The sequence below is a fragment of the Lynx rufus genome, unplaced genomic scaffold, assembly GCF_022079265.1.
Source record: "Lynx rufus isolate CCGP_SWC_20201006 ecotype Redwood Valley unplaced genomic scaffold, mLynRuf1.p SCAF_1, whole genome shotgun sequence".
NCBI lineage: Eukaryota > Metazoa > Chordata > Mammalia > Carnivora > Felidae > Lynx > Lynx rufus.
Window position 1 is genome coordinate 138188632 of NW_025814823.1, and position 16850 is coordinate 138205481.

At 37.4% G+C, this 16850-nt stretch overlaps 1 protein-coding gene across 1 annotated transcript; it reads left to right on the forward strand.

Annotated features, from left to right (window-relative positions):
* Positions 1–27: 27 nt before the first annotated feature.
* On the forward strand, positions 28–15938 carry UTP15 (UTP15 small subunit processome component). Its single transcript, XM_047087913.1, has 13 exons — positions 28–133; positions 3501–3673; positions 4895–4987; positions 5086–5270; positions 6721–6899; positions 7466–7591; positions 9210–9345; positions 11442–11526; positions 12388–12537; positions 13257–13358; positions 13783–13916; positions 14094–14152; positions 14633–15938. Exons 2-13 carry the CDS (start codon positions 3584–3586, stop codon positions 14848–14850), a joined length of 1557 nt encoding a protein of 518 aa, XP_046943869.1. The 5' UTR covers positions 28–133; positions 3501–3583; the 3' UTR covers positions 14851–15938.
* Positions 15939–16850: the final 912 nt, after the last annotated feature.

The window sequence follows — 16850 nt, forward strand, 5'->3', positions numbered from 1 at the left end:
GTCTCGGCGGCGCCGTGTAGAGTCCGCGTGATTTTCCGCGAGTGAGCCTTAATAGTCCGGGTGGGGGCTGGCCGAATCCAAGAAATTCTCCTTGGACACAAGTGTCCTGGCGGACCCGCGGGGACTATCGGAGGTAGGTGAAGGCGGCTCCTGGTGGGCGCAGTCCGAACTCACGTCGGGCCTGCTTTGCTATCTCGCGTGCTCCTTTGGGGCTTCCCAGTCTTCGCAGACGGGCTGAAACTCTTTAACCAACCTCTCAGGATCCCCACCGCCTAGCTTCGACCCATATTTGCCCCTTCTACGACCACATTCTCGCTTGTGCACCGTTATTAATCCGCTTCCCTCCGAGGCAATGGGCAAATTTCCATCTCTGTCTTTGCTAATGATGTTCCCTCGGTTTCGAATGCTGCCCTCACCCCGTGCGCTTGTGCTCATCTTAAGAGGTCAGTCTGTTTTGATCTTATACGTCAAGGCCGAGCTGAAATGCACTGTGAATCTTTTTGGGAGCCTCCCGGTTAGAATTAAAAATCTTTTTTGAGCGCTTAGTACTTTGTACGTTACTTATAGCATATATCTGTTATTCTGCGTCGGATTGTAGTAGTATCTATTCATTTAGTTTCAGTTTCTCAGGCTCTGACCTGTCCCTGATCATTTTCTTATTCATTTTCACATCATTTCTTGCCTGCATGCCTTTGTATTGTGTCGTGTTCCCCCTCTCCCTTTCCTCCAGTGCTGTATCTCACTTTTATCTGGCAAACCACTACTACTCCTTACTTGTAAACATTTAAAGCTTTACACTGTTTCTCTCGAGGCAGAGTTAGGTATTCCTTTGCCGATATTCTAGTAAGGGATGGCTTTGCCTGTATGCTAGTAAGGGAAGGAGCCGCAGGCTAAATCTGGGCAAGTGATGGTTTCTTTTCGCCTGCCAGTGAGCCTAGAATTGTTTTACAGGTAACAGTTTGCAATCTGTTTGATGCTAGGAAGCACTTTGAACCCGAAGTGAGTAAAATATTATTCCCCGCCTCCATAAATCTCATAAAATTGTACTCATAATTGTACTCATAATTATTATAAACATAAAATTGTACTCATAATTATTTGGGGGGGTTAGTAAAAAATTGGGATTTTTTTTCTTGCTTGCTTTCTTGTAACAACATGATATTCTCCATTTTGCCTGTTGGCCAGCAAAGCTTAAGATATTTATCTTCTGGTTCCTTACAGAAGAAGTTTGTTGACTCTCGCTGTGTAGTAATGTTCATATTACAGACACCATTTGTGATTTTAATTTTGTGTTTTTCCATAGAACCCAACACAATGCTTTCTTTCCTTCCTTCCACAAGTTTTCTTTGAGCACTTAAAAAAAATCTTCCAGGTACAAAATGTTCAGTTTAGTAGGAAAAAGAGATCATTACAAATGCAATTTTACTATGCACAGTGACAGAAATATGCAGAGTGAAGTAGGATTAGTTCACAGAAGGTTTCCTGGGGGATGTGATTCTTGAGTTGAGCTTTAAATGAGAAACAGCAAGTGGGTAGATGGAGATCATTCCTGGCAAAAGAGGACAAATGAGCAAAGAATGAGAGAAGAAAGAGAATGCTGTGTTAAAAGGGAGTAACAAAGAAGTGAAGCTGGAAAGGTAAGCAAGGGCCAGATCACATGCCATGTTAGGGAGCTTAGACCTTTATTTTCAGGCAAGGTTGGGCTTTGTAGCAAAAGCTGGATCTTGCTGATGGCTATTTAAAAGATGAATGAGGGAGTCAGGAGCCCTTATACTGCACCATATCCGATGAGAAGATCTGATTAGGGCAGTGGAACTTGGTAGAGTGGACATGATGGAGGTTTAGAAAGATCTGGGAGGTAAAATCATCTTAACTACTTGGATGTTAAAAGTGAAGAGGAAGGACAAGTCAAAGCTGATTACATAGTTCCATAGTCCTAGATTCTGCCAATCACCACCTAAAATGGAGAATATTGGAGTGTGTGAAAGGACTGACCCATATCTGTTTTACTCAACATAGTATCTCCAGAGCCTAGAATAGTGCCCTATACAGTGTAGGTACTTGAATGAAAGAAACGTTTCCTTCCTTTTAATCATTGATTGCTGTGTTTCATCAAAATAGCCTTTAGCATATGCCATCCCTATTCATTTTGGTATTACTCATGCACTGTTACCAGGCTTTTTGGGATAGACAATGAGTTGCACCACTGATAACATGAATCTCTTTTACAGCTGAATAGTTCTGGAGAGATGTTTTGGCTTAATTCTATGTTAGTTAAAAGTTTTAATTCATTTTTATCCTACTGTTTAAAAAAATTATTTATTTATTTATTTCTTCTTAGAGATGGGGCAGAGAGGAGAGAGGGAGACAGAGAGAATCCTAAGCAGGGTCCCCTGTCAGCACAGAGCCCTTTGTGGGGCTGAATCCCAAGAACCAGGAGAACATGACCTGAGCTGCAATCAAGAGTTGGACGCTTAATGACTCAGCCACTCAGGAGCCCCTTTTCTTAAATTTAATTTTAAGCTTCTCCGGGTTGCCTGGGTGGCTCAATTGGTTAAGCGTCCGATTTTGGCTCAGGTCATTGATCTCACCGTTCGTGAGCTCGGGCCCCGCGTCGGGCTCTGTGCTGACAGCCCAGAGCCTGAGGCCTGTTTCAGATTCTGTCTCCCTCTCTCTGCCCCTCGCCTGTGTGCACGCGCGCTCTCTCTCTCTCTCAAAGAGTAAATAAACGTTAAAAAAGAATTTAAAAAATTTTTAATTTTAAGCGTTTCCATTAGAATACTAGCTTTATTTTCCTTCTTGGTATTTCTAAGGCTTTCAGGAAGTCAAGACCCTAGACTGTGTTCTTATAGGTTGAATGTTATCTTAAATTTGGTTTCAGGAAACTTTTCTATTTGCAGTTTCACCTTAATGCTTTCTGTTGTTAAGAAATAAACAATCCTTGGGGCGCCTGGGTGGCGCAGTCGGTTAAGCGCCCGACTTCAGCCAGGTCACGATCTCGCGGTCCGTGAGTTCGAGCCCCGCGTCGGGCTCTGGGCTGATGGCTCGGAGCCTGGAGCCTGTTTCCGATTCTGTGTCTCCCTCTCTCTCTGCCCCTCCCCCGTTCATGCTCTGTCTCTCTCTGTCCCAAAAATAAATAAACGTTGAAAAAAAAAAAATTAAAAAAAAAAAAAAAAGAAATAAACAATCCAAGCCAGTGCACTTCTGCTTTGGCTACTGGATGGATGGTTGAGCCAGACTTAACTTCCAAGTGTTGTAAATTGGCTAGTTAGATGTGAGAATATTTGTGTACAGCTTATGTGTATAGCTGAGTAGAGGGTGCACTCTGGTAGTCCTGTCTGTATTCTACCTGCTTCCTTAAGGTTGTCTCTTCTGTGTTATAGTTAAATGGTTTATTGGTCACTAATCCTATAAGCTACCACACAGCCTTTTGAAAAGACACAAAGTGAAAGTTATACAGGTTTAAGAATAACATGTATTTAAAATGTTTTCTTTTTCAGACATAAAGCAGAGTCACTGTAATTATTTCTAACATCAATTTCAAACTATTTATTCTTGGATAACAGTCCAATTATATGAAATTATGGCTGGTTATAAGCCTGTAGCTATTCAGACGTATCCTGTACTTGGTGAAAAAATCACCCAAGACACACTGTACTGGAACAACTATAAGGTAAGTGGAGACCGTAACGAGGGGGTTGTACTGATGCTCATTTCTCCAGCATATGTTATACTTTGGATACTCTAATAGAGAACTAATAACTAAAAGGAATCAATCACCAGTTCATAATTTGGGTAGAAAATTAGGTAGCTGATGTTTTTTCTTAGAATTTTTTATAAAAGTCCTTACTGCTTAATCATTTTAATCATACAAGGACCTAGCGCAGAATAGATGATTAATGAATGCCAAATGAATTAAATCTTAGAATTTGAATGTCATGTGAGAAAATTCTTTTTGCCTTTGCAAAACTAAGGAGAAAGTGATGCAGAATTAATTCTGCTAGACTATCTTTAAAAGCTTGAAAATTATTTTTTTTTAAAGATGAACAACTAAATAGAAAAGTGGAAAAAGATTGGGATTGGGAGGTTAATGGAACAGGAAATTTAAATGACCAATAAATGTATAAAAGAGCTGTGGCTTCACTCATAAAGAAATGTCAGTTACCACAATAATTTGGATACTACTTTTCATCTGTTATATTGGCACAAATGAAAAATTTTGATCATTGCTACCTGAGGGAGGAAAATTGATGCAGACTTTCTGGAGGGCAGTTTCGCATTATCTATCGTGATAAAAATACCTTTTGGCCATGTAAGTTCCACAGTTTGAAACTTACCCAAAGATTACAGTCCCCTAAATTTGCTGAGATACAGGTATATAGATGTTGATTAAAGTATTATTTGTAATGCTAGAAATTCTGGGAAAACCTGTGTCCCTTAGTAGCGGACCGGTAAATATGATGTACCCTATAATGGACGGCAAATCTATTGATCATATGAAAAATTAGCTGAGATGTGTAATTGAGTGAAAGGAAGCGAGGTTCAGAACAGCCTGCATGGTGTGATCTTTGTGTCAGTTACAGAATACATGGTTAAATGTATGCTGGCACAGGCATAACTTTTTCTCCCCAGTAATAATCACAGAAAACTCCACAGCTGAAGAGAAAGAGTGGAGTATGGTTTTCCAGCCATATAGTTATTTACTTTAATGACAGCCAGGATGGTCTGGGTGATGTTATTTGGACCTTTTTTGCTTTTTCATACTTCTGTATTAGCTACAACCTAGTAAATGTTACTAAGAACAAAGTGAAACGATCGAGTAAGAAATTATGTAATGCTTGAACAGTCTTACCAGTTGTAACTCTGTTAATACTTTGTATTTTGTTTTGTTAAGACCCCTGTTCAGATCAAGGAGTTCGGTGCAGTGTCAAAAGTAGACTTTTCTCCGCAGCCTCCATATAATTATGCTGTCACAGCTTCCTCGAGGGTAAATATAATACTACATTTATTTTTCTTTTGTGTCTTTATATGTACTACTGATCTGGAGGCATTTGGTTAAGTACTGTGTTTTTTATCTTTTCGTAGATTCACATTTATGGCCGATATTCTCAAGAACCTATAAAAACCTTTTCCCGATTTAAAGACACAGCATACTGTGCTACTTTTCGTCAGGACGGTAGACTGCTTGTGGCTGGCAGTGAAGATGGTGGAGTTCAGCTTTTTGATATAACTGGGAGAGCTCCCCTCAGGCACTTTGAAGGCCATACTAAGTAAGAGCCAGTGTTTAAAAATTTAAAAACAATTTTTTTTTAACTGAGGTATAATTAACAAAACGTTACGTTAGTTTCAGTTGTATGTTCGATATTTGTATATGTTGCAAAATAATAAGTCTAGTTAACATCTGTCACCATATTGTTACAGACAGTTGGTTTTTATGTGTTCTTTGTTGTTTTGTTGTTGTAAGCTTTTTTGGTTTCTTTTTTTGGGGCTTTGAATAAAAACATAGAGAAGTTCTGTGAAGATTATGTACCTGTATATACTTTATTTCATGATTGTTCAAGGACAGCGTGCTTAATCTAGGCCAGTCCTATGGTCCAGTTTGATGGGGCTCATGAATTCCGTAGAATTGTTTGTGACATTTGAAGAAATGTATGTTTTTCCGGGAAGATTTCCTATAGCTTTCATGTAATTTCTTAGTGAGTTCTGTGATCAGTCAAGGTTATAAACCACTGATCTAAAGGTACCTCACAACTATGAATGAGAACTCTATAGGCTGAACTATAGTGGAGGTTCTCATTTTGAAGGCAAGTTGGAAGGTTGATTTTTTCTTCTTGAATTTAATATTTTCCCCTTGATAAATGGTCAGGGCAATTTTATATTATAACTTTATATCAGAATTACCACTTTCGATTCTGACATTTGCTACTGATTTAAAAATCTGAAGTGTTTTTTACAGTGTATTATCAGGAAGGTCTTTCTCATAAGTGAAACATTTAAAATACAACAAATTCACTTAACATGATCCTACTTAGTGTCAACTCTTCTTAGAATTTTGTAAAGAACTACCCGTTTGAAATATTTTTTTTAAGTAAGTTTATTTATTTTGGGAGAGGGGGAGAGAGAGAATCCCAAGCAGGCTCTGTTGCTGTCAGCACAGAGCCTGACGTGGGACTCGATCCTAGAGACTGTGAGGTCATGGCCTGAGCTGAAATCAAGAATCAGAAGCTTAACTGACTGAGCCACGCAGGTGCCCCTGAAAAATTTTTTTAAGTGTTTATCCATTTATTTTGAGAGAGAGAGAGGGTGTGAGTGAGCAGGGGAGGGGCAGAGAGAGAATCCCAAGCATGTTCTGTGCTGTCAGCGTTCAACCAGCTGAGCCACCCAGGCGCCCGTCCCCCATTTTGAAAGTTTTTAAATTAAAAGTACCTTTGCTCCAACATTTAGAACGTTTACCTTTATTGAGCAGTTTTGTAGAATTGTTAACATATAGAAAATAACTTGTAAGGCTGTTGAATATTATTAACTTCATAGTGTAAGGGTATTTAGAATTTTAAATTGGCTTAGGGATGGATATCTGTTTTAAAGATTTTTCTCTCATGATTTCCCCCTACAATTACTCCCTAAAACTGAGCTTTTTTTGTTATTTGGGGAAAAGCAGAGTTTTATGTTTTATGTTAGTTTTTTTCTTGCTGTTTAACATATTGATCCTTAATTTTTTAGAGCAGTTCATACAGTCGATTTTACAGCTGACAAATATCATGTGGTCTCTGGGGCTGATGATTATACGGTTAAATTGTGGGATATTCCAAACTCCAAAGAAATTCTGACATTCAAAGAACATTCTGATTATGTGAGGTGTGGATGTGCTAGCAAACTGAACCCAGATCTCTTTGTAACAGGTTGGTGAACTGTTTTTCCCTCCTGAAGTTGATCATTTTATTGAGATATTATTTGATGCTGCTTTGGGACTCTTTTGGGATAGAGCAATGTAAAAAATTTTATAAAGGAATATGTTTCTGTTTATCCAATTCTTTTCTTTTTCTTCTTTTGGTGATTGTTCTTATTGTCTTCCAAGTGTGTTTGGAAACATAAGGCTTCCTTGAAAACATGAGTGTCTGAACTATGGTTTAGTACTCTGGTTTTCACAGAGCCTCCAAGCAGCTGAGAAACAAAGATAACGGAGTTCAGTCTTTGTGAGTGCTTGTGCAGAGGTTCCCAGGTGATTGAGTAGTGACAATAACTTGAAGATGGGAATAGTTTAAGGTCCTGTATGATAATGCTTTTTCAGAAATAATCAGTGGTCCCAGAGTTTGTAGGTACTTTGTCATCATGAACGTATATATGTGTCTTTAAATTTTATCTAAGCCCTTACTCCTTTTCAAATTTGTTTGCATACACACACGTATATTTAGTTTTTGTTGATTTGAGTAACGAAACTCACCTAATACCAAAATTGACATTTTAGGGTCATATGATCATACCCTCAAGATGTTTGACGCACGAACCAATAAGAGTGTGATCTCTGTTGAGCATGGGCAGCCAGTGGAGAGTGTCCTGCTCTTTCCCTCTGGAGGTCTTCTGGTATCAGCAGGTATTTTAAAAATTGCTTTTACCTATATAGTTGGTTTTGAGTCAGTTATGTCTTTATCAGTTACTTTTTATAATTTAATATTGTGCCCTTGAATTACATACCTAGGTTTTGCTCAATTGATAAACAGGACAAGCAAGCGGTTGTTATTTATTGACTACCTAATGTGAGCCAGGTACTGGGCTCTTATATACAAATTATTGAGCCTAGAAGTGAGTGAGTTTTCTCCCTATTTTGCAACTAAGGAAATAAATAAAAGTTTTTAAAGTAATTTGTCCACGATAGAGTGGCAGACCTGAAATCCCAGAACTTGAGAGCCTGCATTGTGTATATAAGCCAGAAATCCAGGTTGTATGCCTGTTATTCCTACCTAAGAGATCTTAGGTTGAAAGAGATCACAGTTCTTTCAATTCTAGAATCAGGCTTGTCTGTTTTTATGTCTCTTTTGATTGAAGTGACTTTGTCCAGAAAATAGCCAGTAGTTCTGGAGGAGGGTATAATGTGGCGTTCAAAAGGGGTCTTGGTACGTTTTTCATCAAGCTGGAACTGAGGTATTTTTCTGTAATGTTGATCCTAGAGCATTTTCAAAATGAGAATGGAAGAAATAAATCGGCTTCTTTGATTTATCAAGTCAAAGTTAATGTGTTGACATTAGAATACAAAGATGGTGTGTATAATTCATAGCACGTATATGGCTGTGTGTATAGATTTTTTTTCTTAATTCTAAAACCCGAATAGAAATTACCCTGTTTTGTACTTCTTCCCCAGTACCTGTTTAGTTTCAAAATAAATTGATGACATTGTCAGATGTATCCATTTTTCTTGATGTTATTTTGAGAAATGGAAACAAGCTGAATGGGGAGAATGGACACGTGTATGCTAATCTCCACTGTGTCACTAGCTAATTTTATGACCTTGGAAAATCCCTTAACTCTTGTAGACTTTGAAAATGAGAGTTTGGCTAGGATCACTTGTTTTAAACTGTGCTCTCATGAGCTGCCACATGCGGTGAGACAGGGACTATGAATTGGCTCCCAGGCCCGGTTTCCCAGGCAGGATAGGTAAGACCTTTGCTCCCCCCTCTCCAACTCATTCTTCAATTTTACCTTCTAGACTTCTGTGTAATATTTCACTGAAATAGAAGATGCTATAGTAGAAGAATTCTTTTTAAACTATTAGATTAAATTGCCTTTAAGGACGCTTCTAACTCTTAGAGTAGAAGTGATAGGGAAATTTTTCAGTTTTGTTGGGATTCACAAACTTTTTAGGAAATGAAACTCTATTATTCATTTCTGTAGTGACACGTTTCTTTTGCAGAATGATTTTATTACAATTTTCTTAAAATCCATTTTGGTTATACTTTTTATTTTGTAGGCAGTTCTGTGAACTTTACAGGTATGCAACAATTTTTCGTTGTAACAGTTCTTCGTGGTAGGAACTATTTGTTATCATCAGTTACAAACTCAATAAATGATAGAGACAGCATTGAAACCAGGCAGTTTTGCAGAACCCTTCACTTCACCTCCATGCTGTGCAGTGTCTAGTAAAGAATGCTTTTCAAATCTTGAAACTATTGAATGTATAGGCAGAATTTCAAACTAATGATGATTTCTTTCTATAGGAGGTCGTTATGTTAAAATCTGGGACGTACTAAAAGGAGGACAGTTGCTAGTATCTTTGAAAAATCATCATAAAACTGTGACATGTTTATATCTGAGCAGCTCTGGACAGAGGTTACTCTCTGGGTCACTGGATAGGTTAGCATTTTCATTTTCTTTCCTTATTATTGGTATTGTAGAAATATTTACTGCTTGAGAAGATGAGTTATTTCTGCAGTATTTGTGATGAAATAAATGTTCTGTCAAATGACTTCTTTGAAAATCTATTGAGTTGAAAATAGTTTTGACCTTTTATTTACAATACAGTAAACCTATTTTCTCACTTGACAAAATTCAGTGCGTTAACTTGCATACTTAAGGAATTTTATTGAACCATTTGAACGTTAATCTTTAAAATAGTCTATGTTATTCTGTGGCTTTAAAAAATCCTTTGTGTGTATATTTGTATATTTTAAAAGATTTCTTCTGAGTGTATGTATACATTCTAGCTTATATTCTTCAAAAGTTAAAATTGTATGTGGAAATTTCTATACTTTAACGTGATTCAAATATTCCTTTTTTATATAAGCATTAGTATTCCATTAGTTAAAGTTCTAGAACAGTGCTGGCCAACAGAAATAAGATGTGGGCTACATATGTAGTTTTAAATATTGTAGTAGCCACAGAAAGGCAAAAGGAACTAGGTAAAATTAATTTAATAATATATTTCATTTAGTTGAGTGTATCTAAAATATCATTTCAACACGTAATCAGTGTAAAAAGTATTACCGAGAGACTAGAGACAGATTAAGCATCCAATATGTGCCCTATGATGTGGTAATAATTTATAGTGATTAAAGTGAAATATAGTTTTGTTTAACAGAAAAATGTTTTAATACTGCCTCAGTTTTAAAATTAAAATAAGTTAATTAAAATCAAGTAAAATTGGGGTGCCTGGGTGGCGCAGTCGGTTAAGCGTCCGACTTCAGCCAGGTCACGATCTCGCGGCCCGTGAGTTCGAGCCCCGCGTCGGGCTCTGGGCTGATGGCTCAGAGCCTGGAGCCTGTTTCCGATTCTGTGTCTCCCTCTCTCTCTGCCCCTCCCCTGTTCATGCTCTGTCTCTCTCTGTCCCCCCAAAAATAAATAAACGTTTGAAAAAAAAATTTAAAAAAAAAAAAATAAAATAAAATCAAGTAAAATTGAAAATTTGGTTCTTCATTTTCATAACCACCCTTCAAGTGCTCAGTAGCATGTGGCTAGAACTATGGCACAATTCTTGTAGTTACTTACATTCGTTTGTTTTTGGTCATTTTGTTTCCATATTTCCTATTTTCACCATCATGGAAAGCCTTGGTTTTTCAGTATGCTTAATACATATTTTAAAAGCTAGAAAATATTTTAAACAGAAAGGAATTTATTATGTAAATAGGTAGGAGATTCTCTGAAATGGTGTTACTAGGCAATTTGGGACTCGAGTTTAAAAAAAACTTTTTTTAAATGTATGTTTATTTTTTTGAGAGAGAGAGAGAGTGAGAGAGACAGTGCAAGTGGGGGGTGAGGCAGAAAGAGAGGGAGACACAGAATCTGAAGCAGCCTCCAGGCTCTGAGCCGTCAGCACAGAGCCCGACGCGGGGCTCGAACTCCTGGATTGCAGGATCGTGTCCTGAGCTGAAGTCGGACGCTTAACCAACTGAGCCACCCAGGCGCCCCTGGGACTCAGGTTTTAGATGTGTCCCTCAAAAATCAAGTGTGAGTTGGCTCTGTTCACGGTTCTCAGCCCACAGTGACTTGTGTCTCCAAGAGGATGCGCGGCAGCAGCTGGAGACATTTTGGGTTGTTGGCACCAGGTGGGAGTGGTGAGCTGCTGGCCTGCAGTGGGCGCAGAACAGCCTCCACAACAAAGACTGATCCGGCCCATGGTACAGAGCATGCTGACGTTGAGAAACGCTGCTCTTTTGGCTTCCAGTGGGCTTTGATACCTTTTCTTTACTCTCACGTGTCCTCTTCAGGCTACGTTGGTTCGCGGTCTGTTCTTCTGGTGACTAGTCAGGTCTTTATACAGACATGGCTAGTGCTGACAAACAGTTCAGTTGTAAAAGATTCAGTGATGAATTAGTTTGCAGTTAATATTATTAATTGTTATTTTCCTTCATTGATGTGTAAAATTTAATGTTTATATATTTCTAAAAAGTAGAAAATTTGCATTTTATACTCCTTTCCAAGGTGATTTATGACAAATCTTTCCTTTTTATCAGGAAGGTGAAAATATATAGCACGACTTCCTATAAAGTAGTCCACAGTTTTGATTATGCAGCTTCAATTTTGAGTCTTGCACTTGCAGTAAGTATTTGTAGCCCTTTTTAAAGCTTTCACTAACATTGTTGAGTGAAACTGAAATGGAATTTTACAGTTTACCTTTGTATTTGAATAAATCTTATTTTCTTCTTGCCACATGAAATAGTTAAGACAGTTGCTATTATATGACTTGTCCCAGTAATTTAGTACAAATTGAGATTTAGGTCTTGTTCACCATACAGCTTCAAACCGAGTACAGCTGTAGGCATTGTTAACTCTAAAGACAGGATCTGGGAAATTGTTAAATCCCTTTTCAACACATTTAACTTAGGGTTAACATACTCTAGAAAGTCACATTGGCTCTCTGAGGGGGAGAAAAAAAGAGAAGAGAGAGAAGGAGATAACAAAGTGAATGTGCTTGTCTTTGTTGATGCTCTTTCTGGAATGTCCACTGTCAAGTTTCATGAGCCGTGGAAGAAGAGGAAATTTGAATACATCATATAGAAATCTGAATTAGAAGAGGAAAAGCTTATTATAAAATATTCTCTTGGCCAGACTGTGGAAAGTCATGCCATCACACAATCCTTTTCCTAGTAAGAGGATGTAGGAAAAAAATTACTTTAGAAGTTCCCCAAGATGTCATTAATTCTGTATTATTATACAAAGTGCCAGTGATAATTTACACTGGATATAACATGTTCTATCAGTAAGATCATATCCTGGAAGAAAAAATGATTTGTTCTGACTTTTTGCATAGATCATTGTTAGGCAAAGTATCTCTATCTGAATGGAACTCTTGTGAAAGTGCGGATAAGCAGAAAACGCTTTATAAATGGTGTTTTGAAGAAAAAGTAAGATAAATGATGTGTTAGGAATAGACTAACTTATATTTCTAATTGCTTTTAGCATGAAGATGAGACAATAGTTGTGGGAATGACCAATGGAATACTAAGTGTTAAACATAGGAAATCTGAAGCAAAGAAGGATTCTCTTCCCAGGAGAAGAAGGCCTGCGTATCGAACTTTTATTAAAGGAAAAAATTACATGAAGCAACGGGTATTTGTGTATTTCTTACATTTTCTTTTTAGATGGTGTAGTTTGTTAGAGTAGCCAACTCCATCCCTGCACGTTACTGGAACGTGTAGTTCACATGGCATTTAGCTTTATTTTGCTTTTGTCTACATTAGCTCTCTCTCCAGATTGCTAGATTGGGAACATTATTAATAAGTACTGGGGAATAAGGAGTACTTTAATATCCTGGATCATTATAATGTTACAGTATTTTACTGTATTCAAAAACAATATCTTTCATATGGTATCTGATTGAATGTCCTAAACAACCCTGAACAGTAGCAGAGCCAGTTATATCCCCATTTGGCATCTGAGGAGATGGAGATACAAAGAAGTTACGGTCTATGTAGCATTTCGTTACTGGTTACCAGAGTTGTTGGGACTAGATCTGTTTCTCACATTCTTGGTTTCTCTTTCTGCCAGGTCACGTAGGCTGCCACGTAAAGAGAACTGAAATGAGTAATATTTGCCCAGAGTGAGGTGCTGTGTATATGTTATAAGTTAAGTCATAGGAGAGTTAATAATACATTGATGTGGCAAAGTATTCCATTTTCAATTAGTCTGCATTCTTGGCATATGCCTGGTATTTATTACGCAGTTCAGGGTCACCCTGGTGTAAAAAAATACCACTATGAAAAGATTTGTTTTCAATGCAACTCTATACAGAAACTGATTTTTCTTTATAAATTTGCTTTGTAATACAGGATGACATTTTGATCAACAGGCCATCAAAGAAACACCTAGAATTATATGACAGGGATCTGAAAAATTTCCGGGTCTCTAAAGCACTTGACAGAGTCCTTGAGGTAAGTGAGGAGCATGTACGCATACATACAATATGCTGTGTGTGTGTGTGTGTGTGTGTGTGTGTGTGTGTGTTTTAAATTTTATTTTTATTTTTAGTAAGACTTTAGTTTTTTAGAACAGTTTTAGATTCACAGCAAAATTGAGGGAAAGGTACAGAGATATCCCATATATTCCCTGACCTACACATACATAGCCTCTCCTATTACTAGCATCCCCCACCAAAATGGTACATTTGTTACAGTTGATGAACCCGTAAGGAGCATATTTTTAAAAGACTCATTTTATTACTTGTCTTGTGCATTACCATTACTCCAAACTGTAAAGATAAAAACTTAGCTTCGGTAATTGTTAGTGAGTTCCAAGAGTCTGATCTTTTTCCTTTGATGTCTTATCTGCTCGTGTTGACTCTGAAAATTTTTCTAGCCTAGTTGTACAATAAAGACACCTGAGATTACAGTTTCCATCATAAAGGAGCTAAATCGAAGAGGAGTCCTTGCAAATGCCCTTGCAGGCCGGGATGAAAAGGAAATCAGTCGTGTTCTTAATTTTTTGATACGGTATGTTTTATGTCATGAAACCTGTATTTTGCATCGGAAATCCTTCTTTATCTCAAATGAGAGACATTTACTTTTAGATTGACCTTTGTAGACAACTGAAGGAACAATTCAGTAAATCTATTTTAAGGACCTTTTGGGAAAGATTGCAAGTTTCAGTAAACAATTTTTGCTTTTTAGGAATCTTTCTCAGCCAAGATTTGCCCCTGTTTTGATCAATGCTGCTGAAATAATTATTGGTGAGTAGTTGTTAAAACCTGAAAAATCCTAGCACGCTTGCAACAATAGAGGTGTCAGATAATGAAATCAAATAGATTACAATATCTTGTTTTATCAATTCTCCAGTAGAGATTATCATGAAGAAAACAAACAACATTAGCAAAACAATGCATTTTAAAGGAAGTAAAATGTTTACAGTAGTTCTGAATTGCTGAGAATAATTCTAATTAAAGAACTTTGTCTTAGACATCACTAATGATGACCATTTTTTAATGAGAAAATGAAGTAAAAACCTCTACAATTTACTTTCTGTAATTATTTCTTTTTGAATACATTTATTCGGTTGGACTGTTTATTTTCTGTAAATCATAAATTGTAAAATAAGTACAGATTTTTCGGTACCTTTGTAGGTAATATTTTTACACTTTTCCTAAACATTGGCTATTCGTTTATTGTTTAGAAAGGTACTTACCATTAATGTGTTTTATTTCTCTTTCCAGATATATATCTTCCTGTGATTGGTCAGTCACCCGTAGTTGACAAAAAGTTTTTATTACTTCAAGGACTTGTAGAGAAAGAGATTGATTACCAAAGAGAACTACTAGAAACCTTGGGGATGATGGATATGCTCTTTGCTACTATGACAAGGAAAGAAAGCACTTCTGTGTGGCAGCATGCATCTGATGGATTTCTAGAGAACAAGAAGGTGGAATCATAGTGTCTGCTTAAAGAGACCTGTAAGAACTGCTAACTTGAAATCGATTTGATTCTATTAATTATTGGAAAGAGAATCTCTTTGATAGATTAAAAACTACCCCAAAACTATTCACAGAAGGAGTTTTATGGAAGAGACCTGAATAACTATAATTGGAAAATAAGAACCTATTTTAAGACATGGTTTACCATGGTTTACCAAATATGTACTATATTTTGAATTATTCCATGGCATCTTCTGCTGGAAGATCTCCGTTATCTTGGTCATAGTGTATTGTCCACCTTGGACAAATTGATACTGATTTTAATACAGCGAAGTTGTGTATGAACATCTGGGCAGGCATTCAGAATCTGGAATGGGTTTCAGCTGGAATCCTGCTAAAGGAACAGTGCTTTATTTTGTATTTCTGTCCTGGAAAAACAACAACGGCAACAACACAACAAATGGCAACGACAAATAAATTCTCTCTTCACTCTCATCGGTGCCCTTGGGATTTTCAGGCTTGGCTCCCTCTGCTTGGCATCATCATTTATCATGGGTCCCATGTTCTGCTTCCACTGGTAGTGGGACTGCCTCTGCTCCAGTTGCAGCAAATCAGTGGCCAGCTCTGAACAGTTTAACTCTGAACTAGTTAGATATGTATTCAGAAAGTGTGAGGAGGCAGCTTTGATACCTAACAATTGTATTCTCCATTCCACATACTCTTTTTATTCCGTGAATCGTGACCATCCTTGTCAGAACAAGGTCTACAGATCTTAGTGGACCACGTTTTCTTCCATCTCGATATGTTGTTTTTCTACCCAGTTTTCAGCTTGCCTCAGGTCAAAGGAGTGATAAAATTTGTCATTTCTCTTGTAAGAATTAGCCTTTCATCTTGTTGTATATGTTTGGAGCTTATCTTGTAGCTCCCGACCCTTCTGAAAACCATTTTCTCTGATCTGTATTTATATTTTTATCCCTCAATTTCCATAATCATCTTGTGCTTCAGAACCCAAGCTAGAGTAGCTTGCTTTGGAAAATAGTTGTATTTTTTTTTTAAGTTCTATGTAAGTCACGTTTTTTTATAAAGATATTCTTACTTTCTTCTTGTATTTCTGAGATGTATCAATTCTTGATGGATAGTTCCTGGCTAGTGAATGCTGGCACACACATTTCACACTGGCTACCTCTCCCGCCTTCCCATTCTTTTTCCACCTCATGTGTTAATTATCTGTAAGGAAACATGCCTTGAGTTAGAAGGACCCTTAGTTAAAGGAAGATTCTATAATGGGAATCTCCTCTTAAAATTTAGTTCTGTGAATTCAGATTTTTTTTTTTAAAGCAGAAAAAAAAGTTTCTGTGGTCTGGTAAGAGCATGTGCTCAAAAATAAGGTGTAGTTTCCCTTTTATGGATTGACTTATGTAAACATACAGCACACTGGCTTATGAGAAACCAGGAGTTTGCTTCCCTGAGTAATTATGAGATTAGATGAGGTCAGAAACTGTCTTCATGTTGAAATAATTAATTTATTTAAATAAATGTCGTATGTAAAGGCTTTTAAAAATACTTCTTAAGTATGGTGGTAATTTGTGTACTAGTAAAAATTGAGAGCATGAAATTCTAAAACTAGCTGCCATCAAGTGTGTGACATGTGATAAGGGTTTTCCCATATATTATTAGTTTTTAAATGTTTATTTATTTTGAGAGAGAGAGAATGTGAGCAGCGGAGGGGCAGAGAGAGAATTCCAAGCAGGCTCTGTGTTGTCAGCACAGAGCCTGACGCGGGGCTCAATCTCACAAACACTGAGATCCTGACCTGAGCTGTGATGGGGAGTTAAATGCTTAACTGACTGAGCCCCCCAGGCGCCCCTCCCATAAATTATTTTATTCAGTTCTCATCACAACCATCCACTGTTGGTGTTCTCATTTAATGCTGAATTAGCTACAGTAGTTAACCTACTCTTAAATTCCCCAAGCTTGAGTTCCTCGTCCTCCTGGCACTGTGAACTGGCCTGGCCTCTGG